At 40.9% G+C, this 22,368-nt stretch overlaps 1 protein-coding gene across 3 annotated transcripts; it reads left to right on the top strand.

Annotated features, from left to right (window-relative positions):
- Nucleotides 1–379: 379 nt before the first annotated feature.
- SHISAL2A (shisa like 2A) lies at nt 380–22,093 on the top strand. 3 transcript variants are annotated; one of them, XR_014896241.1, is made up of 4 exons: nt 380–648; nt 10,821–10,960; nt 21,322–21,445; nt 21,608–21,637. XR_014896241.1 is itself a non-coding variant. In XM_085308024.1 (4 exons), the coding sequence occupies exons 1-3, from the start codon at nt 467–469 to the stop codon at nt 16,829–16,831; spliced, it is 354 nt and encodes a 117-aa protein (XP_085164150.1). In that variant the 5' UTR covers nt 380–466; the 3' UTR covers nt 16,832–16,877; nt 21,608–21,641. The 3 variants fall into 3 exon arrangements, 2 of the variants coding, with proteins under 2 accessions (XP_085164150.1, XP_085164149.1); XM_085308024.1 differs by lacking the exon at nt 21,322–21,445 and adding an exon at nt 16,800–16,877 and having other exon boundaries at nt 21,608–21,641; XM_085308023.1 differs by lacking the exon at nt 21,322–21,445 and having other exon boundaries at nt 21,608–22,093.
- Nucleotides 22,094–22,368: the final 275 nt, after the last annotated feature.

Below are 22,368 nucleotides of genomic sequence, written 5' to 3'. Positions count from 1 at the left end.
GGCTGAGGAGCGGGGCTTTGGCGCCGGCAGCACTTATCCGCTGTCCTCCAGCAGATTTTTGGTTTTTCCCTTTATCTTTCCCAGCGAAAATCGCACCCGGAGGTTCAGGTGAGAGCTAAGCCGAGACCGGGGCAGACCTCCTCGCCTCTCCCTCACTGCAGGCGCCTCCCGACCTCGCAGGCGTGGGCCCCGCTTTAGGAAAGCCGCCCGAAGACGTGGCGAGGAAGCTGCCGAAGGGGGCAGGAGCCGCCCCTCGCTCAGAGGCCTCTCGCACCCCTCCCAAACCCCCGGCTGCCGGGGCGCGACCACCCGACACCGCCCCCGGGCGCGGCCCCCCGAGCGGCGCCTCAGCCTGGCGCCGCTTCCCGCCCGAGGCGCGGGGTGGGGAGGGAGGCGGCGGCGGCGCTGCCCGCTCCTCGCCCGCCCGCCCGCCGCTCCGCCCGGGCAGCCCCGCGGGCGCCGCACCATGAGCGCCGAGTGCAGCAGCTACCTCAGCGCCGACAAGGTGCCGGTGAGCGGCTTCAGCTGCCCGCGGGCGGGCGGCGACGCCCGCGCCGTGTATTGCTGCGGCTTCCAGGACGTCAAGTACTGCTGCGATGACCCGCACAGCTTCTTCCCCTACGAGCACGGCTACATGTGGTGGCTCAGGTAGGCGAGCGGGCGGCGGCCCCACGGGCCCCACATGGCGGCGGCGCCCTCGCCTCACATGGCGGCGGCGCCCCGACCCGTTGTCGCTGAGTTTGCCTCAGCCCTTCCCGCGCTTGCTTCCGCAGCCCCCGACGGTCGCTCCCTGCTCTTTCGGTCTCATTTACGCTGTTCCCTTCTAGTTTTCGGGAGCCGCCGTTCGCGTAGCGGGACGCGGCGAGCGGCGCTCGCGCCTTCAGCCCCCGGCACGGTGCGGGGGGTTTGGGGAGCGCCCAGCGCGCCTCCCCGCAGCCCTCGCCCCGCGGAGCTGAGCCGCCCTGCCCCGGGGGGACCGTCACCGGGGCTGCTCACCTCTCTGTACTTTTTTCTTAGCGCCGCTAGTGTCCTCCTGAAGGCGCCTAGCCTAGAGCTGCCTACTCCAGACGGGCGTACAGCAAGGTTTACGCGGAGGCAAAATGTTGCCTTTTGGCTCGYTTTCAAAACGCTCGTGTTCGTGCTTCTGCCTGCCCCTGCGCGCCGGCTCTGCCATTTCTGAGAAGATGCCTCGAAACTTGTTTCCTGAGCTCACTCTGCTGGCTCCGAGTTCCCCGTCACGCAGGCTTCCTTGTGGTTGTTTTTTCCATTCTGTTACAGTTATCTACAGCAAAACTCACCTGCCTCGTTTTTTTGCCCGTTCACTCATTTTTCTAACAACCTTCTAGCATTCCTTGCCATTAGAGCATTCAATCACTTGTTAGACCTTAGCATTGTCAGAAAATCAGATTTCACTATTCTTTCTCTTCTCCAGGTCATAGATAAGGTGCTGAATAAAAGCAGCCCCAGCACTAACCTGTGACCCTTCTTCGTACTGGAAAAGGGACCACATAGCCCTGTGTTTTGCTCCTTATCCTTTAAGCAGCTTTGAATATCTGTAACAGGACCTTTCCTTCAATTCTATGTCAATTTAGTTTTTTTTTAGTAGTTTTTGTGGCACTTTGTCAAAGGCTTTTTGAAAACCTAACTGTCTACTGGATTCTTTTAGCCATGTACTTATTGATGCTTCATAAACTGCCATAGGTTAGCAAGGCAGTATTTTCTCCCTGTAGTAATGCTGGCTGTTTTGCAAAAGATCGTGTCAGGAAGCAGAAAGGTCCAACAGCTCCCTAAGGGCAGGGGAACCACGAGCAGATCAGATCGCCGTAACAAGGCAGAAAGGGTTAGTGGCCTCACCGTCAATCGCCGTGTCCCGCAGTACCTGAGTGAGGTGATGGGGGCAGACCCAGAGACGATAGCCAAGGTCAAAGAGAGCCCCGGTGATTGCCTGGCAAGTCCGTGCTGATAAGGTAGGCTCAAGGGCAATTTGGGAAGTGGAATCAGCAAGTCAGTGTCTCGAGACCGTAACCAGAGTCAGACACAGCCTGGTAATCCCTCCTTCCCCCCATCGGGCAAGTCTATAGTGATGGGCCAAGTCCAAGGTCAAGTCAGGAGGTAAATGTCCAGGTCAGGGTCCGTGGCCAGCACAGCTGCCGTGTAGCTGATGCAGGCACCCAGGGTGAGATCTAGGCTTAAAAAAACTCCCAAGGGCAGGAGGAGCAGCCTTTGTTGAGGCCTCCCCTCAGAGCTGTGTCAGGAGCTGTTGGATCTTCTGGTTGAAGATCACTAGCTGGGCAAACTTGGCCCTGTGTCCTGGGATGCCAAAAGCTTGCGAAGGGTGGAAGAGGGATGTGCTAAGGGCCCTGGCATTGTGTTTATCTCTGTGCTCAGTGATGTTACCTTTTTAAATAGACTTTATAGTCTTATCGGGCTGGAAATTAGGCTTCCTAGGTGCCCCTCTAGAGCGCTTTTTAAAATTGGAARTCACTCTGGCAGAGTGACTTAATGTAATGATGAGTTGCATGCATCGACCAGCAGTTCTGCAATTTCATATAGGAATTCCTTCAGGGTGCTTGGGTGAATGCTGGTACTGGGGTGTTCACATGTAACTTATCTATTTGGTCTAATATTTCTTGTATAATTATTTCAAATATAGTTTGCCTGTGGATTGGATGTAGGAATCACCCTAGCATCCTCAGCTGTGAAGAATGGCACAGAACTCCTTGAGCTCCTCTGCTGTGTTTTATCTCCTCAAACATCCTTTCTACACCTTTCTCATCAAATAGCCATGCTGTTTTAATTTTCTGTTGTAGGGTTTTGCTTTTTTTTTAAATCTTTGGCTGTTTTCATCACAGGAAGCCTTCTTAAGATGGAATAACTGTAGAAAGATTAAGATTACGGAATTTTAGTCTTGCATATGGATGAGATACTGCAGAGAAGACTGCTAAAGCTTGATCTTTTCAGAAAGTACCTCAAAGAACTGAATCCTTTGAGAAACTTTAATGAAGCACCTGCCTGAAGGAACTTCTACAAAGATCTCTTAGGATTTGAGAAGTATGACTACTATGCCACTATCAGGGTCAGAATCTGAAATTTGGAAATTTGGAAATTTGAAGCTTCAGGCTTTGTTGTCTTTTCTCTGTGGTGGCCTTAAGCTGCTAAGAGGATCTGGGGAAACTGCAGTTGGTGTGTTTTTTGATTGTCCTGTAATCTGCCATACTGTCTATATCCATCACAGAAAAAGGTGAATAAATGCAGTTTATATCTCTAAGCAAAGTTAATTAGTATTTAGAATTAAAATTTGTTTTCAGAAGTATTTTCCAGTAATAAGTCAAATAGCAATTTTTAGTTGCTGATACACTGGAAATCCTAAAGTATTGCAGTACCTCAAAAACTGTATGTATTGGAAAAGATAGTTCCATCAGGGGTTTGAAGGAAAAATCCTCTGGTCACTCAGACTGTTTTGTGACTCAGTGCCTTGCTTGTCTTTGTTTCAGACCACAATCTCAATGAGAATATAACAACCAGATGTTAAAATAATCCTTCAAATGTTTTTTATGGCTTCCAAGGAAGCACTTTTAAGTGCTTTAAGTGCTTAATACACTTCAGAAATTAGTCATGCCCAGCCAGGATAAGTCCAGAGACTGAATCTACTGAGGAGTGGAAAAGATTTGGAAGCTCAGCTGGAGGAATTATTATAGGCTTCTTTTTATTCCAGAGCTTGAAACTTGTCTTCCTCCATTTTCCTGGGCTTGACCTCCCCACTTAATTTGAAAACAGGGATTGAATGCACATGGACAGACAACAAAGGAATTTCTAAGTAATTGATGTATGTAAATGTTGGCAGTCATAAGCACAAAAAAGAAAAAGAGATAAGTTGTTATAAATAACCAGAATATATTCTTTTGTCCAGATAATGCAGAGAAACTTTGCAAATAGAAAAAGAAATTCATGGAAACTAATACCTGAGTGTTCAAACAGAACAATATAGAACTTAAGAGATTCAATAATTAGTATTTTAGGCTATATAACTTTCATGAGTAACAGTGGTATATGACATTTAGTTTCCCAAACTGAATACTTGAGTCCAAGACTAGTTGTTCATGTTGCTGCACCATCTTTCAAGGCTGGAATTTACTAGTGACATTTCCTGAGGTTTCTGAGAGCTATACCTGAAGTGTCTTACAAGCCAAGGCAGCTGCAAGCTCTGTCCTTTGAGGGGAGTATTCTAGTTGATGGTATCTCAGAGATTCCTTCTTTTTAGTAACAAGCAATTACAGTTTCAGGCAGCTATTGCATAGTTCTGCCTTGTTTTTCTTGCTGTGTGGGATGAATTACTGGACCATTCAGCAGCTAGTTCTGATGGAAATAACTCACGAAGAAACCGTCAGCCTAGGCTACTTGAAGCATTTGTTTCTTGCAGGCCTATGATACTCTTTTTTGCCGAATCACTGCTGCCTGTAGTATGTTTAGAAATATATACTGTCCTCCTCCTTTGGAAAAAACAAAAACGTAGTTTTACTTCCCACTTCTGCAAAAACTATAATCTTCAAAAAGTGGCTCCTGACATCTGCCATACTGGGAACTGCTGGACAGTCATAAATAATTGACCTTTGAGCAGTTCTGATACATTTCATCCTTTTACCGTTATCATTAAAGATAAGAAATTTAGGGAATTTCTCATTCATCCTTTCTTTTCTTACTGGTACTCAAAATCAAACAATGTCTGCTTTTTTGAGTGGCCCAGGCTTCTTTTACACATTTCTTAAAAGGCTGACCTCAGGAAAGAGGAGTGAAGATGCTATGTTATTCCATCTCCAACAGAGCTAGCAGTCAGGAGTCCGTGACTCCTGTGAAGGGGTGATTAGTGAAGGGAATATTAGTAGAAAGGCAGGGGTGTGTGAAGTTCACCAAAGGGTTATGCAGCTTCTGAGGCAGCAAGGTGCTACAAAACATTGGTGAGCAAAATACTGAACAACTTACCCTTCAGAGATGTGTGCTGTGCATGCATGTACTGTCATACAGTGGACAGCATATCATAACATCTCCTTTCCTCAACAGCTGAGTGGAAGGGAGAGGTATGCTGAGCATTTTAGTACTTAAACTAAACTGTGATGTAGTTAGATTCAGTCAGCACCTTTGTTGTCATTTTAAAATGTCTTAGAATAATTTTGTTTGTCATTGTTCAGTTAAGTTGTATTTTGCCAATTTTATGATTTATTTACTTTCTGTATCAAATAGAACTCTAATACCCATTCCAAATCAGTACCTTCTGTTAGTTTCATGGAATGTTATTAATTTGATTAAAACTCGCATATGGTCCAAATATAATTTTTGTTCATGAAATTGTGTAAAGTAATCCATGGTGACCTAAGTCTCTAGCCACACTTTCCTTAGCTTTTTCAGGTCTTCAGGATTCTCTGTTGTTTTGGCTTTTCCAAAACGGCAAGTCTTTTGCTCCTGTCTGTCCATTCTTCCAATCTCCTAGTAATATTTATCTGTTTGCATTGCTAATACTACATACAACATAATATTGCAGCAATAATATTAAGAATATTTGGTTCACTTAAATTTAGATGAGTCATAAGCTTCCTTTGAATCTATGAGTAGACAAACTACATCTGCTCAGCSAATATTTAAAATTTTCCTAGCCCTTGTTAGAATGGATGGACTAATTTTCTGGATTAAAAATATCTGTAGGTGTGTGATGCTGAGCCTCCATTGAAAGAAATATTGATAGCCTACAAAGCAGCTCTCTAGACACCAGCACAGGGAGCCCAGAGGAGGTTGCTGGCAGAGTAGAGCCTCTTTGGTCAGTAGAGCCTCTGGCTGTGCTTGTGTGTGGCAGCGCCATGAGTGTCTACATGACACGTAGTGTAATGGCAATGGGAGTAATCAGTGAAATTTGTGGTGTGGCTGTATTACCCAGGGTAAAAATACAGATGTGTCTTCATTATATGTAGAAAGGAGCTCGGGATAGCTTTGTTTGGCCTGTGAATCTTCTGTCAACTTTATCAATTTACCATTGCTCATATTCAAAGAATTATGTGAAGTCACATTATGTATCCTTTTGGTAGGGTTGTACATTAGAGGCTGTTTCATGACAGTAGAAAAATTGGAGGTCACAGCTTGGATTAGAATTTAAGTTCTTCCCCTATTCGCTTTGTATTCACAATGACTTTTAACCAAAGATTACTACTGACGATGGTATTCTCAGGACTCTACTATTAGCCTTGTAGAGTCTAATAAAGTCTTGATTACACAAATTTTGTCCTTTCTTTCACCCATTTCTCCTTACTGTTGTGTTTTCATTTGATTTGTTATATATTTCTCAGTGATTTTTTTTTTCTACACTAGTGTTTCTGGTTCATGGATGTTACTTTTATTAAAACTTAATTAGTTTCTCTTTGTTTATTAATTATTGATCAGTTGTTATCTTTTCAATACAAATTTTCCATTATTGAGTTCACATTTCTTTTTCCCGTGCTCTCTGACCTCTTTCCACATAGATACTGTCTTGCTCTTCATTTTGATCTCTTCTCTTCTTGTTTTTGCGTTCTCATTTCCCAGCAGGGCAAGCTTCCTTACAAAGGATTCCACATATGAATGTTTTTATTTTTTTGGCTCAGACTCACAAAGGTATTTGAAGAGCTGTCATTGCAGTTTGGCAGAGGGGAGTGCAAAGGTGGGTTTTTTGTGTCCACAGTGCTGATCTACATATATCTCATGCTCCTACATAACTGAGTTTTCAGTCCATTCTAGATTGTGGGACAGAAGTACTACAGAAGCCCAGATAAGGTCAGGATAAACGGATAGTGCAAGTCCATCAAAGCTTTTTTCAGCCCTAGTCCCTCTACCAGCCAAAGGTAGGACATTTCTGTTTATTGCTTTTTACCTGTTTGAATCCACATTTGATAGTGAAATCCTTTGAGGGCCACTTATGCTAGCTTTAAACAGTCTTCTCATGGAAACTTTTTGGCAGGTCACGGTGATGTGATGATTGCACTCTCTGTTTAGCCTTTTGCACTGGTGCACTCCCACCAACAGGCAAAAGTTAGTAAACGATGAAGAGGTGCAGAGCCCATCCTGGGACGCCAGCYACCTTACGGAGAAATACCTCTGTTACCCAAGCCAAAGTGCATAGCCCCTGCTTTCTGTGCTGGGCRCTTGGCTGTGCCTCTGCTCCGCCTGCAAGTAGGTAAGACTCTGACTTGTGTCCATCCGCTTATGGCTCATGGCTTTTGGAGAGCCAAGGGAGCAAGTCTCTAAATACCTGAGTTATCATCGCAGGTACAGCGTTCCTGCACGCAGTTCTTGGTTAGGGCCTTTAYAGGAAGTGCATGAAAAAAATATCACTGAGGAGAAAACAGCAAATATGTTTGCTTGTGAAGTGTGTAATTGATTTACCAGCACTTCCTACTAGGGTCTGTATCATAGATTTTTGTTTTAYGCGTGATTTTCTTTTGGACCAAAAACAAAATAAGAAATAAACCGTTTTATCCTCCAAGGTGAAATATGCCATATCAATAGGACAGTRAATTGTATTCATTAAAGTTAAAAATATTTTGGATGATACTGATTTAGTCTTGTTAGAAGTTCAACAAGTCTTATTTTAAATGTTTTGCCCTTGCCATACAGTACTACTTAAAACCTGGAAAACTTCAGCACTATGCGAAATGGAAGATGAATCAGTGTTCTTTGAAGTTATTTTATATAAAACTTTTTCCTAATAATTTCTRTTTGCACATTTCCTGTATTTGCAATTTCACATTTCTGTTCAAGTCTTTTTCATACTTTTTAGTGTTAGAAATGTTCCAGAAAAGATTGTGTTTTCTAGCTGCAGATAATGAGGCACTAAATAATTGTACAGCAACCTGTTTRTATAAAGTAAATATTGTGGGTGCCCTCCCTGTTATTTCCGACCTGTTTTATTTTGATAGATAAATTCTAGAGTGGCTCTGTGCTTTTTTACAAACCAGTGGTTGGATTGGGGGAATTTTTTTGTTCCAAGACTCAAGACTCTCTCATATGAAGCTGTAGATGGCTCTGTTTTGCCACCTTCTTGCAAATATATATACATATATATGTGTGTGTGTGTGTGTGTGTGTGTGTGTGTGTGTATGTATTTATGTGTGTGTGTGAGGATGCCTGGAGGGTCAAAGAGATAACAGCAGAGAAAATACGCAGCACATCAACATGCTAATGATACACAGATACGGTTTTTGTAGTACCCATTCCGTCCAGCATATTGGACTGTAAGTGTGAACCTTGTAGTTTACAGGGAAAGCTAACTAGAGAGTTCTCAGTCCAAATAAAACTTGTGGATGTTGCTGGTAGGGAAACRACCAGGAAGTACTGGCCAGGATTATCTCTGTGCATTCATTGCTTTTTTTTGTGCTTTATTGGAGGAGTTGTTAATGCAGAGGTTCTCACTTGCTAGTGAGGCAGAAACTGTGGGCAAGAGCGACTTTGAAGTCCCTATGGTTAAGACGCTTCAGTATTTAGGGTTGCGGATGTTGTATTAAATTCCTCTGATTTAAATCAATAAATGAAGAAGGAACCCCTGCCTCCAAACTTTCACCCAAAATCAGCCTTAAAGAAATCAGTAATACACTCTAAGTTGTCAGGGAACCTGTAAGAGTTGTAACCTGGTGACTTCAGCATGCTGAAAAAGRTCTGCTGCTGAAATATCATATTTAAAAACAGTAAGTATGAATTGAATCTTAATTTCTAATTGGTTTAGAACGACGGAGCCAGGATGTCTGTAGTTAGTTTTGTGATGCTTYTGTGTGCTTCAGCTGGTCTCCATGTCTTGAGAAAGGTCTTTTTCACATTGCAGCTGGAACATGAGAAATGTTTTTAGTGGCAAATAACCTGTGTATAAGTCTTTTACCTATAATCAGAAATTCTGAAAAGTTCTCCAGGAATTGTTTTTCCTATTTGTAACACACAAGTTATATAATGATATTGCAGATATATTATGTTGTACAACGCGCAACTGTATYGTTTAATGTTATCTTCTGCAGTTTAACGGAGGAAAGCTACAACTGTGGAAAACAGATGACTGAAAAGAAAATATTAYAGTAATTAGTATGTACCTGGTCTRTTCAGCTACAGAACAGGTTACTCTRCTTAACGTTTGGGTAGAAGGTGGTGAACAACCTCTTTTGCCCAGCACTGCAGACTGTGATCTAAAAGGAGTCTTAAAATATGGCTAATACTGAAAGGAAAAAAATACTTGTTTCTAAAGAGCCCCCGAACTATGTTACTTCGTGGAATAGGCTCAGCTATGGAGATCATTCTTTGTTTGATAGCTGCTCACCTCAGTCCTCTCTAGTGCATTTCTTCTGTTTTGATCATTTGGTTTATAGATGTTTCAAGTAAAAATGCAAAAATCAGAGCAGAACCCAAGAGTGGTTCATGATTGTAAGGACATATTGAAATCCCATRTTAAGCAGAATGGCTCAAACAACATACAGGCAAGCAATAAAAACCAGTAAGAAGAAATATACTTAGTATGTGCATGTACACACAAATATATAAAAGACTTTCTACTTCGCACAGAGGACAAATACCACGAAAAATCTTCATAAGGGCAAAACTATTCTTTCCAGACCACTGATTTTGCTGATAATGACTTGTCCATGGAGATAAATGTTCCACAGATTTCATTAATGGATCTGACAGATAACTAATGAGAACTGCATCTGAAAGCCATGCTAGTTTCTGCTGTTTTTCTCCTCGTCCTGCTAATGTTAAGAGTTTTCTGTGGACATGTTTGTCTACTTGTCTTGCAGGATCTTACAGAGAAGCTTTGCAGTAGCTTGAAACTTGGATGTAAAATTCATAAAAATGTCCTGAGGCACAAYTTTTCCCCTCTCCCCGCAAGGCCAGAGGGGACGTGACTTCTGATTGATAGCAGTGCTGTATATAAGGGCGTTTTCATCACCAAAGGCCTGAGTTTGTGGAATTTAATAAATAATTCTTAGTCTCACCAAGACATTCACCTCTCTCTTCTGTCCTTTTTTCCTTTGTCAAAATTGTAAATATATCACAGTAGTAACATTAGGGTCCTCAAGCCTCAGGCATTCTTCRTTTCAGACCAAAAATACAGTTTTAGTGTTCATGTTATTTGAGAAGAGGAATCTGCCTAGATTTCCTGGACCTCTGTGTGTGCACGTGTGATATTTAGAACAAATTTTTTTCTAAATTGGCCAAAATCCATTAACGGGGCACAAATTTAGAAGTTTTTTTTAAAAAAAAAAAAAAAAAGAGAGAGAGAGATACCAATTTCTCAGTGGTTTGCATTGATTTTTCACATTGAAATTTATTGATTTTTTTTCTTTCTCTGATTTTTGAGAAGACCGTTTGTAATGTTTTACAGCCTTTGCACAGATGAGAATGCTGCATGAAGGTGGTGCATCCTTCAGACTATACACTTTTAATTGGGAAGCACAGTGCACATCCTTAAAWTTTTCAGTGGTTTATTGGTGAATATCCACAACAGTGGAGGAGTTTCAATCTCACTGATGCCAGTTACTTACGAAGTTATTTACGATTTTCATCAACACAGTTTAAATCAGACTCAGGAATAATAGGCATAGGTAACATGAAAAGTCAGTAATGACATTGCCCTTCCAAGGGCAATTAAATTATGCCAATTTATGGAACCAGAGTGTTAARCTCTAAGTTTAAGTATATGGTAAAAATACACAGTCACCCTGCCTGAGCACAAGTAACCTCCAGACATCACGCTGACCACTGTTTAAATGGATATCTCAGGCCATTTGCACATTTAATTTCTTTGTTTTCTCTCTTCTCAGTGTTGGAGCGCTTGTGGGCCTGTCGATAGCAGCGGTGGTCCTGTTTGCTTTTATCATCACTGTGTGTGTTCTCTGTTACTTGTTTATCAGTACGAAGCCACGCAGCAAACTGGATACTGGTTTAAGCTTACAGATGGCAGGTAAGACCAGTTGTTATTGACATATGTTATCTCCTGCAGAGGAAAAGCCTTATTCTGTCTCTGTTAAGTTGATATGAAGAAATCCAGTATATTTTCTTTCTGATGGGAGGCCTCAAGGTATAGTCAAACTATTGTATGGAAACCAATACCAAACTCAAATGAAATAACRTAAGCTCAGTACTTTTTATTTAGTTATAGGAACAGTGTAAAATTTTGCACYGTGAGTAAGGATGCAACAAATAAATCCAATCATCAGGAAGAGACTTAGACTTGCTTGCTCCAGATTTCCTGCCCAAGTAAATAAGTGTATAGTAAAAATTTCATTCCAGAAATAAGAATCTCAAGAGAGGTTTTAAGCATGTTTTCTTGGATCATCCTCTTTTTTTTTTCTTCCTTCCTGCCATAGAATCCTGTCTTCAAAATCTAAGGCTCTTTACTTCAGTCCCAGTAGTCTGTACCTTTGTACCCAAACTGTATTTCAGCCTACAGTGCAAGCAGCAGCATGATGGAGCTCAGCAGACACTTGCAGGAGCAGTGCACGTACCCACCACTAGCCCAYTGGCAGGGAAAGAAGCTGTAGCTGCTTGCTGATGCTACAGCCAGTATTTGCAGCTTAGATTTAAGACAATTAAAAAACTTCAGGTCTCACTACTTGTTCTGAAGAATGCTTTCTTGATGGTCAGTTATATTAGGGCTTTTATTTTAAACATTATTAAGAAAATTAAAACATACATGCATATTAGCTGATACAGTACATAGCCCACTGACTGTGAAGGTCACCCTGTTGAATAGCAGTCAGAAATTATTATATAACAGCTGAATATGAATCTGAGAAAGAGCCAAGAAACATTTAGGGGACATTAGTTGCCATTGCCTTTAACATCATATATATGTGTTAGAAGATTAGGGACAGAAAAGAAAAGCTTCTGCTCTAGGAGGTCAGATGTCTATTTGTGGAGCTGAAGGGAGTAATTGGCATGGCTAAGCTTAGGGAAAAGATTTATTCACATATGCATGAGAAAAAACTTTACATTTGTGGAATCTGGCTGCAAGTTTTGAAGTCAGGATGGCRTGTGATAACTTTAACCTTTTGTCTTCAGGCCTTCGCGGATGTTTAAGTCTGGCTTTAGTTGTTCATCAGTAAAGTTGTAGGAAGCAAAGGTAACATTCTGTTTGGTGTCTTGTCAGATTCTATTTACTTATGCAGCTTGTAAATGGAGCTAATTGAAAAGGGACTATTTCATGGGGAGAAAAAAGTGTCCATCTCTTGCTGTCTTCTCCCACCTCAAATTCAAAACTTTTGTTTCTTTTATTTTTTTTWAAAAATATTTTTACAGTGCTTTCATATTTGCATATAGCTGTAGTTAGAGCCTATTAGATAGCAGTAAGCCCACTCATGAATGTCTAGTTAACTCACAGTCCATTTCATACTGAACTTCCTACATCTGTTCTTACTCTCCAGAAAATGTAGATTGTGGTCTAAAGGTAGTTTATAGGGCAGTTAGGAAATGTAGGGCCTCCCTTGGAACTGCATGAGCTGAACAAGTTGCCAAAGTGAGAGTCACACATTCAGCAAACTGTTACTAGTCTGCAAATTGAAAAATTGACACCTGTCCTAGAGATAGAGATGGCAGAAATAGGACCTGCTACCTAGAATGGCATAAATAAAGTCCTAGTAGGGGCTGAAAAAGTACCTACTGAACTTTTACAAGATGATTATATTCCAATCATAAATTGGCATTATGCTTTCAAAAATGTCACTGTTTGCCTCGTCCCTCAGGTTCTTCTGCTATGGCATCACCATTTAATCCATTGCTAATRCAGCAGTGCTATTTTTCTCGTGTATTGTGTAAGATGCCAGCCGTGTTTGACATAGGAGGAGTGCTAAGGAGGCAGGTGCTGTTGCACCATTGCCACTAAGCACTTGCTGTCTTTCTTTGCGGACTGCAGAGCTACAAAACTGCATCCTGCTGTGGSATTATAGATCCTTCCTCTCTTCCTGTCGCGAGGTGAACTGCATCTGAAGCTCCCCCACTGATGGGCCAGTGTTATCCTCTCTCTTGTAGTTCCACACATTAGGACTCCTGGAAATTGAGAGATCTCTGCTTTGTCTTAACCATCTCCCATGTGTGTGTGTTTTTTTTCTTTTTTTTTTCAGCTTTATTCAAGCTGCATTAACTTGCATTTAAACACAGTTTTGACTTTTTACTTGTCCTATGTTTTTTCACTTTTATTATTCTACTTCTTTGGCTGCTCTGAATGACAGTTATTTCACATATAGATTCTGATAGCTTTCCTTGTTGATGAGGTGGGCTGCTAGAAATTGAAAGCCCACTCCTGTGTCGGGGTTGAAAGATCTTTGAAAAGGCTGAAGGATTTTATTGACAAGCCTGAATGCTTGTCTTCATCATATTTGGGTTTCTTTAGCCTAGAAATTAAGTGAGATTTGAGTCTTATGAGATGGCTGGTTAGCTGCTCTCAGGCCAAGCAAGAGGAGCAATAAAAGCAGCATCTCTCCTGCTGTTTTAGTTCTTCTGTTTGAGATCTCAGAATAATCACAGCTAGGTAATAAAAATGAACTTAAAGAATAAAAACAATTTTTAGAAGCTTCAGAAAATTTTAGGCCTCAGGACTGTGTGAATTTTAACTGTGAACTTAGCTCAGTCTTCCTTTTTCTGAACTAGTTTAGTCTTGYCTTTAGGTGATAGCTGTGTCACACATAAGATGTTCTGTAATGTCAGTACCCCTGTGGCATTCATAGGGCACTCATTTATGAAAACAATATTTTTATTATACTCAATTCCACCCAAAATATATCAGCTCAGTTGGAATTTTGTATTTCATTAAACATTCAACTGATTATTTTATGCCTTTCCTCCCTCAAGTAATAGCCAAGAAGTTGGTCATACTTCTGTGCACTCATTCAAGGTCTCCTAAAAATAAGATTGTTGAATTTTTACGCTTATAATTCAAAGATCAGCTACAAATCTAAAATAAACTGGATGTGAAACTTTAAAGTTTCAGATTCTGCAATTTTGCAAGCAGCAGATCAGCTGGAATTTGCTTCAATTTAGTCTTGATCAATGGTCTTTAATAGCCTGAATACAGATACTACATGTGAGATCCCTGAGTTATCTAAGGATAAGCCTTAGAGAAAATTAGCATTTTATTCTGAGAACTAAATTTTAGAAAAAATGAGCTCATTTGATACTCATCTGCACTGGCATAGACCAGGCRTAACTACTTGAATGTTACTGCAGTTATACTGATACAAACCGTTGTTACTCTTTTCTATTTATAGTATCAGTGTGTGCACATAACAAGAAAATGCTTTGTCTCAAGGAGTTTAAAATCCAGTTTCTTCTGAGAGATATGCATCCAGTCTACTATTTCCTGATTAAAAAGAAGCAGCGTACTCTATTTACCTCCGCCTATGAAATCTTCCTTTATAGTCAAAATCTTAAATCTTTATACATTACTTTCTTATTGTTTGCATTCTGTCTCGATGTGATGTTCATATAGCATCGCCCATGTTCACATGGCCCGTGGGTTAATGATCTGACTTACGTAAGCATCTAAATGCTTCACAGATTTCCTCAATTTTTCCTTGCAGCAGCCTCACAGAAGTAGGGAGCCATTATTAACCTCATTTCCAAGGAGACAGAAGTACAGGGAAGCGAAGAACCACATTTTTAATTGTTCCTRGTCAGTTTAGACATTAATGTTCAGTGGAATCTTGAAAAGTCATTACTAGCCTGAACACTTGCATCCTATTGCATATGATACCTCTGAAAACACAGCTGTAACAGATGAACTTAAGACACATAGGAATTCTGTAGCGCGTAGAATTGAATCATGCTTTTAGAGACTGGGCTGAATACTCAGAGCATCCTTTTTCTTACCRTATTGAACTTGCTTTTTAATTTATGTAGAAGTTGCTCAGTGAATTCTTTCTGAGAGAAAGGATTTTTTCATTGAACTCATGATTGGTGTTTCTGTTCCTCTCGACAGAAGGCTAGAAAACGGTTGCTATAGAAGTCTTTCTTCATGATAAACAAGGTCCAAAACAAATGCCTGCCCTGAGAATGCAAGTCATGGAAATTCACAGGATCAAAGGGAATTTGATCTTGTGCCTTGTTTTCCATCTGACTCTGAWCTTTCTGTGCATATGGTTTGTTCCCTTCAAAATGCAGGGAACTAGGGTGTCCCTAGATTGCAAGTGTGTTGTTAAGAGCTTAGTGAACAGTGTTGGAACCTCTAGCGAAGCTGAGAGGAGCTTAGGTAGCAAAGATTGAATAATTGCCAAGAGAGGAGTGGGACTAGCAAGGTAATCAGGCAGAAGAAGAATTTACAGAGACATATCTTCTTCTCAGCTCTGGGAGCAGATGCATATATGCTTTGCTACTGGGAGAGAACTGACCCTCTGTGCTCCCCCTCTAGAGTGGGTGTTGCCATCAGAGATGAAAAGATAGGTAGAGCTTCTCCATCCTTGTGCCCCCAAACATGGTTTGTAAACAAACTTGCTTTAGGATGTCTTGTGTTCCTGCCAGTGTTAGTGTGAGGAGACCTTCTGGGACAACATATCCATCCTACTTCACTGCAAAGTGAGGACAGGAAATTATATATTATGATGGGAGCCAACATTTTCCTTTAAAACTTAACTTCAAGAAGACTTCTATAATGCATTCAGAGTCAGACAGCAGGGACCTTTGGGATGGAGTGTGAAGAATATTGTGACCTGGTGAATTACTCATAAATGCTGTGAAAACAACAGTTTTAATTGAAGAGATGAACTGCTTTTTCTTACAAGTGCAATATCACCATGTGCGAAAGTTCATAATAATGAAAAGCTCAGACTGAAAAATAGCCAGCTGACCTTCCTATAATATATTTCTCTCCTTAGATAAAGTTATCTCATGGAGCATTATTCAAATATACCAAACATCCACATATGTTGTTGAAAAAGCCCCAAACTCTCACACTTTCTCCTCATTAACTCAGTAGAATTACCTGGCTCATTTGGTTCATCAGAGAGCTGCCATCTGAATTCTGAGACCATGGTTTTCTGGTCACTTGGGCAGACTCAGGTTTTCTGCAGTGAAGATTTCTGCCCTTTTCCAGATCCATGCAGGTATTTTTATCAGTTACCAGGAGAATTTGGAAGAACTATTTAGATTCCTTCAACCTATGAAGTTGTACTCTGAAAAACAGTATTAAAATACTACTAAGCTTTGAAAACAAGCGTTAAGAAGGTTGGAGATGCCAGAAATCAAGGTTTTCTGTGCAATTAGTAAAATGCCTAACAGTAAATTGTTTTATTTGCTCTCATTTTCCTTTAGTCAGTCTGAAAAACAAATGTGGCATTTCTTTCATGCAAAGAGGTACYGTTAGCTTTCCCCCATACAGTGGTTTGGGATCACTAGATGAAAGCTGCTGTGAAGGCAGCAGTGACTGATCGCTATAGTGTTTTCGAAGGGTGAGAGAAAGTCTTGATTCTTTCTTTTTTGATTATCAGCAGTTTTTCTGCTGTTTTTGGGGGGAGATGCTCTAATTTCATGTCATGTGTGCTACTTATACCACAGTGCTGCTACCTTAAAACATCTCCCCTTCATTTTGATGTTTRTTCCTTTTTAATAGGAGTAGGTTAGTAATTGCAGCCTCACACAGGCTCAGGAATAGGAAAGATCTGCACTTCTTTTTTGTTTCTTACTCTATAGGTGGTGGAAAAAGATTCCAGTAACTGTGTACCTTTAGTACAGTGGGCAAATTTATGTATTTCTACTTGCAACTAAAAGAAGAAAAATGCTGTTTGTTGTACTAAAATGTTTTTGTATTTCAGGCAGTGAAACTAGAGGGGGTTCTATATGTTAAAAAATAGAGGCACTGGATGGATTCTACCAATGCTGTAATTAAATAGGTACTGTGAGAACATTTCTTTTCATCTTACTCTATTGTGTTCCTATACCGTCTGCTCTGTTCCAGTATGAGGTGATGTGATGTGTAGAGGCATTTTTCAAAAAGCTGAGATTCTTTAAGTGGATTTTTAGTTTTCTGAAAAGCACTAACAGAAAAGAGYGGGTGATTTCGAGGTACACATTCATGGACCTAATAACTCTGCCTGATTTACCTATTCATGAATACTCCTTCAYAATGATATGCCAGGGAATATTACATTCCCTTGATACTGTTCTTATCTTTCCCCTAATGCTGTCCAGGATGCACAAGACCTTACTGAGGAGGCAGCCATTGTAACTTATCATTCAAAAGACATATTTAGTGATAAACTGGTAGAAAGGTTCCAGTGATAAACCGGTAGACAGGCTTCTGTGTGACAAAGGTAAGAACAGTGAAGTATCTGGTGCACCATTCAGCACTGTTCTGCTTCTTGGGGATGTACTATTGCTGAGTAAAGTATGGTAGAGAAATGAAGAAGGAGATCTTGCAGCAAATGAAGATTTGCATGCTAACTTGATTTTGTGTGGAAATCATGTTTAAAGGTCAAACTGCCTATGGCACATATCATGCAAAAAGTATTAAAATGTACTCCACTGCAGATGAATTGTACTTCAACCTTGAGAGGAATTTATGAATAATGCAGAAGACTTTAGATGGCATGAAACATTCATTTTTCTTTCTGCATGGAAAGAAAGCTCTTGGTTAAACAACCACAGAATGTGAGACTGGCCATAGATCAGCAATGTCTGTCACAGAAAGGAAAGTGGGCCTATTTATTCAGCAGCTGTTCTTAGATCAGCAGGAAAATGAACGTGTCAGAGTCCACTGTTTTGTATGTTTTCTCTGCCACCCTAAAAACTGCAACTCTGTCCATCGTAAGTGCAAATGCACCTTTTACAGAGCTCCCCTTTATTAGTAATGCAACAAATTACTTTGGATTGTTTGTCCTCATGAAGACATTTCATGTAACAAAATTCATTTTGAAACTTCTGCCCTCCCCAACACACATGCTTTTTTTCTGCTATTGGAAATGAAATGGCTTGTGGGAGAAAAATGCCATGGGAATATTAAAAAGAATCCTGCAATGAGGATCAACATCATCTGAGGCAAATGCTAAGTATTGGGACCTCGGTTTAGGTGTGTGAACGTGGTGTTGCTTTCTGTAAGGCCATGAGACTTGTTCCCTTATGTCTCAGCTTCCTCTGTTTGCCTACCTTCCATCATTTTTTGAGGACTAATGTTTATGGAGTAGCCCAATGTATAGCTTGCGAAATGCTACTGCTTACAGGAAGAGGGAACCAGATAGAGAAGAAAGTCAAAAGGCCAGGTGCAAAGGACATATTCGTAGAGTCTGAGTACAGATTCACGTTACATAAAGACCTCAGCAGCTCTTTTGTAGATGAATTATCTTACTCTCTTTTGTTGGCAAATTGAGGCTGGCCAATATCATAAAAACTTGCACTGCTTGAGAGAGTTGTTCTTGGGCTAAGAAAAGGAGGACCGTGCCCTCAGCATGTGAGCCTTTCTGCTTCGAGATCCAGGGGTAGGCAGCTGGGAACTTTCTGTGCAGGAAAAGGGAGGCAAGGATCTATTCTGAACTTTAACAGATATTCAGGTTAAGTGTTGCTAGAAATTCCAGGTGTCCATTTTTATTTCTTCTGCTTTTCGTGTTGTCTGCTTGCTGCAGACCTCTTGTCCCCTCTTATTGCAGGGGCTGCTTCACRATGCAGTGAGAGGCCAGAGATTCCGTCAGTGGCTGCCAACCTTCACCTGTTGTAAGAAAGTTACACACAGCAGATAATGTGATCTAACATGCATGCTTCCCCTGCAAATTCACTGCTTGTTAGTTAGTAACAGGACYCCTGCACCCTCACTACTGATGTAATTCACTATATACTTCAGGCTTCTTCGCATGCTCTTATTCTTAGCCGTGCCAGCTGAGGAGGTGACACCAACCCTCCAGCAACCTTTCTTTCCCTTCCGCCACCCAAGTTAGCATTCTAATTATTCGCAAGTTCCAGTGAAGGGTGGGAYTAAAAAGGACCAACACAGCTCTTAGCTTCAGAAAGGGAAAGAGAAGGAGCCAGGGAACTGGAAACATTGCTTCAGATGTGGAATGATGATAGATCAAATTATTAAACAATCAAGTTATGCATAATGCCTAACATGGATTTCCTGAAAACTAATCACGACAAACCAGTCTAACTGATTTTTCTAATTTCTTCCCATCAGAAAAAAAGGGAAGTAGTTATGACTACTGAAATATATTGCTTGAAAATTCAAAGAGGTTTCTGGTGGCTCAGACATGTTTTTTGGGGGGAAAAAGTGTCTCAGTGATCTATCCTATTTGAATATTAACAGCTTGGCTGAAGGAATGAGGAGTATAAACATAAAATTGACAGCTGACATCACCCTGGGAAGAGTTGCAAGACTTTGGGGGACAAAACTAACATTCAGAATAGTCTTATGCCCTGGAGAAATGGTCTGAAATCAGAAGGGTGAAATTCAATAAAGATAAAAGTAAAGTACTGCACTTGAAAAGGAAAAATCAAATCCACAAACATACCTGAGGGAGAATAACTGGCTAAGTAATGTTTTAAAAAATTACATGGGGATTATACAGTGCCATAAACAGTATTGATGTTCTGAGCCTTTCTTTTATTCTGGCATTCTGCAGAGGAGAGCTGTACATAAGATGTGAGGTAATCATTTGCTCCACTTAGTGCTGGCAATGCCTCTGCTGCCATAAAGTTATTCAGGTGTTGACAAACTGGAAAAGTGACAAAAATGAGAAAATGATAAAGGTTTTGGAAAGGGAAGACAAGCTTAAACTGGCTTACATCTGGAGCAGAAAAGATGAGTGACAGTGTTCAGATACGTAGAGCAGAGGGCAGTGATTATTTATTCTCCATGTCTGTGGCAGGCAGGATACAAAGTAATGAGCTGAGCTTCACATTTGAGTAGATCTGGATTCAGTAACAGAAAATCTTTCTGCTGCCCCATATTAGGGCAGCAGAAATACTAAACCAGACAACTAGGCAGGTTGCCTGGTTTCTTTGACTAGGATCTTGAAGAACAGACTAGACTCACATCTGTCAAGGGTGAAATAGGTGAAGGATCCCAACAGCCATGATGTGTGCAGTGGCTGTGTCTTAGCGCTTGGCACTCCCTAGCTCACAGCCCCAGCCCCAGCTCCTTGCCAGCTGCATCAAGGTCTAGGAGGAAATGTCTGTTGTGCTGTCCCAGGTGGAGCGAGAGCAGGTGTCTTGGGCACTGTGCCAGGCAGTGTGCAGATCACCTTCAGTCTGGAGAAAAAGCATGGTCATAGTAGGAACATCTGAGTTCCCTTCTGTTCTGGTATTTAATCAGAAATTCAAGATATGGGGATGGCAATGTTGGGTGAGATCTAAATTTATATGTATATTATGTGCATTTTGTTTCAAGTCAGCCAAGAGTGTGTAACCATCCTTAGTGCCTTAAGCAAAAGAAAATCTAAGGACTACAAGAAGTAGTACTGATAACTCAGATAAACAACATTCTCCCTGTTGAACCAGTATGGAACTGATACCCTTGTCTTGCTAGGATGCTCTTTGCTGTGTTAGTTGCCATCTGTCTTGAAATTCAAACTTTCATACTTCAGAACTTCTGCTAGAAGCTGAATTAGCTGAGGTGTTCTGGCACGATTTCAATACATGTCCATTGTTCTTCTGCCCATCCAAGACCGTGGGCAGACATCTGCTTCTGAGCCCAGCTGTGCCAGCAGATGTTACCAGCCCTGCCAGTAGGTTGGCAGAACAAGTGGATGAGTGTTCCCTACCTTGCCTCAGGCAAAATTAGCCAGCTGAAGGTGGTCAATTGTTAAACTAATCTGATTGCTGCTGCCCTGAATAGATCTAGGATTACCCTATCACTATGGGTAGATTACTCTTTCTCTASTAGTAGAGGAATGATAATACATACTTAGTGATGGCAGTGTCTTCCACCATTGCTGCTATTTGCAGAGTAATTGATGTCTGCAGACCAAGTTTCCATCAAAAACTTCAAAGTTAGTCTTGCTTTCTTCCCAGTGTAGCCGAGTGTTGTTAGAACAAACTGGTATTGTTAGAACAAACTGGCATCTGTTGTGCTTCACCTCAGGAGCAATCCCATTTCAGTGAGCAATGAAATAATTTCTTTATATAGAAAGTCTTCAATTGTGAAATGTTTTGTTATCCCCCAGGATTAAAGACACATCTATGAGTGTATCTGACTAAAAAAATGAAATGCACAGTTTAGTGTAGATGTTAGTGGTACAGTTTCCAAGAGTCACTGCGTAGAAATGTTAAATGAATGATAATGTCTTTGTCAGCGAAGCCTTTTTTGTTTTACTCAAGCACCATTGTACCTCAAGCCTTTGTCACATACAGGGTGAGATCTCCACTTTTACAGAGAAGCAACAGCAGATTTACCCAGCCACAAATATCCTCAAAAGAGGCCTTCGTAGCTCTAGTGCTGCCCTTCTTCAGAGTCATGATTCTTCATGTGATAAAGGTTAGGAATATGCTGAGATGCTCGGAAGAAATAATCTCAATGAAAAGTGTTGAGAGCTGTGTGGCTTGTTCTAGATTTGCTGGTAGTTATTAACCACTGTGCAACAGACAAAAAATTTTGCCCTGTTCAGTCTAATTTTTAACTATGCTTGCTGTTTTCCAGGTACAGAACTGCATCCTTCAGAAGGCCCCACCAAACCAACCTATTGTCAGGGCCAAATGGCTTCAAGAGACACTTCCTTAGCCGCAAGGATAGACTGTGACCATCATCCGGAGAACCTGACTCACCCTTCCACAGGTGTACTACAACCACCACTCATATCCAGAGGCAACCTGAAGCTGTGCCAGGATATGTATTTGTGTATTGTTACTGTACTAAGAAGTGGTATCTTTTGATTTGCGTATACCAGCTATTGCAGCTAGTCATTTTCATGCAAATTGTTGTCCTACCCTGTGCAATTCCCAGAAGAAAACACAGTTGTCAGGTAGAGCAGAATTTGGTACACCATATTGGCCAAGCTTTGTTTTAAGCTTTCCTTGTGTACTGCTTTAATGTGATGTCCTCACATCATTAGTATGTTCTTACCTAGCCAAATGTAGTAGTTTGGTTTTCAAAAATATGTGAATGTAGTACCTCAATAAAATTTGGCATTTGCTTGTGTTCTATTTTTTCTTCATTTATCATTTTCCCCACCTTTCTCCTTACAGTTTTCCCATGGATCACCTTAAAATGATTTTGATGGAAGACTTTTCCAAGAAAAGGGGGGAAGTTGGTCATGAATGTTTTGTAGTGAAGTTTTGATTACTATTTCTGTGAAAAGTTACTGAAAACACTGAAATAAACTGAAATAGACAAACATCCACAGATATTTTTAGGTTCTACATCAAAATATGATGGAATTTTTATTTTAAAGCAAACCTAAA

The sequence above is a fragment of the Rhea americana genome, unplaced genomic scaffold (assembly GCF_003343005.1).
Source record: "Rhea americana isolate MKP2758 unplaced genomic scaffold, rheAme1 scaffold_27, whole genome shotgun sequence".
In the NCBI taxonomy this organism is placed as follows: domain Eukaryota; kingdom Metazoa; phylum Chordata; class Aves; order Rheiformes; family Rheidae; genus Rhea; species Rhea americana.
Note: the sequence above shows the minus strand (reverse complement) of the source record. Positions and strands in the feature narration are given on the sequence as shown.

Coding starts and splice junctions, on each gene's coding strand:
- SHISAL2A (XM_085308023.1), top strand. CDS start 467: ATGAGCGCCGAGTGCAGCAGCTACCTCAGCGCCGACAAGGTGCCGGTG. Junction 649..10,820: donor GGCTACATGTGGTGGCTCAG/GTAGGCGAGCGG, acceptor CTCTCTTCTCAG/TGTTGGAGCGCTTGTGGGCC. Junction 10,961..21,607: donor TTTAAGCTTACAGATGGCAG/GTAAGACCAGTT, acceptor GCTGTTTTCCAG/GTACAGAACTGCATCCTTCA.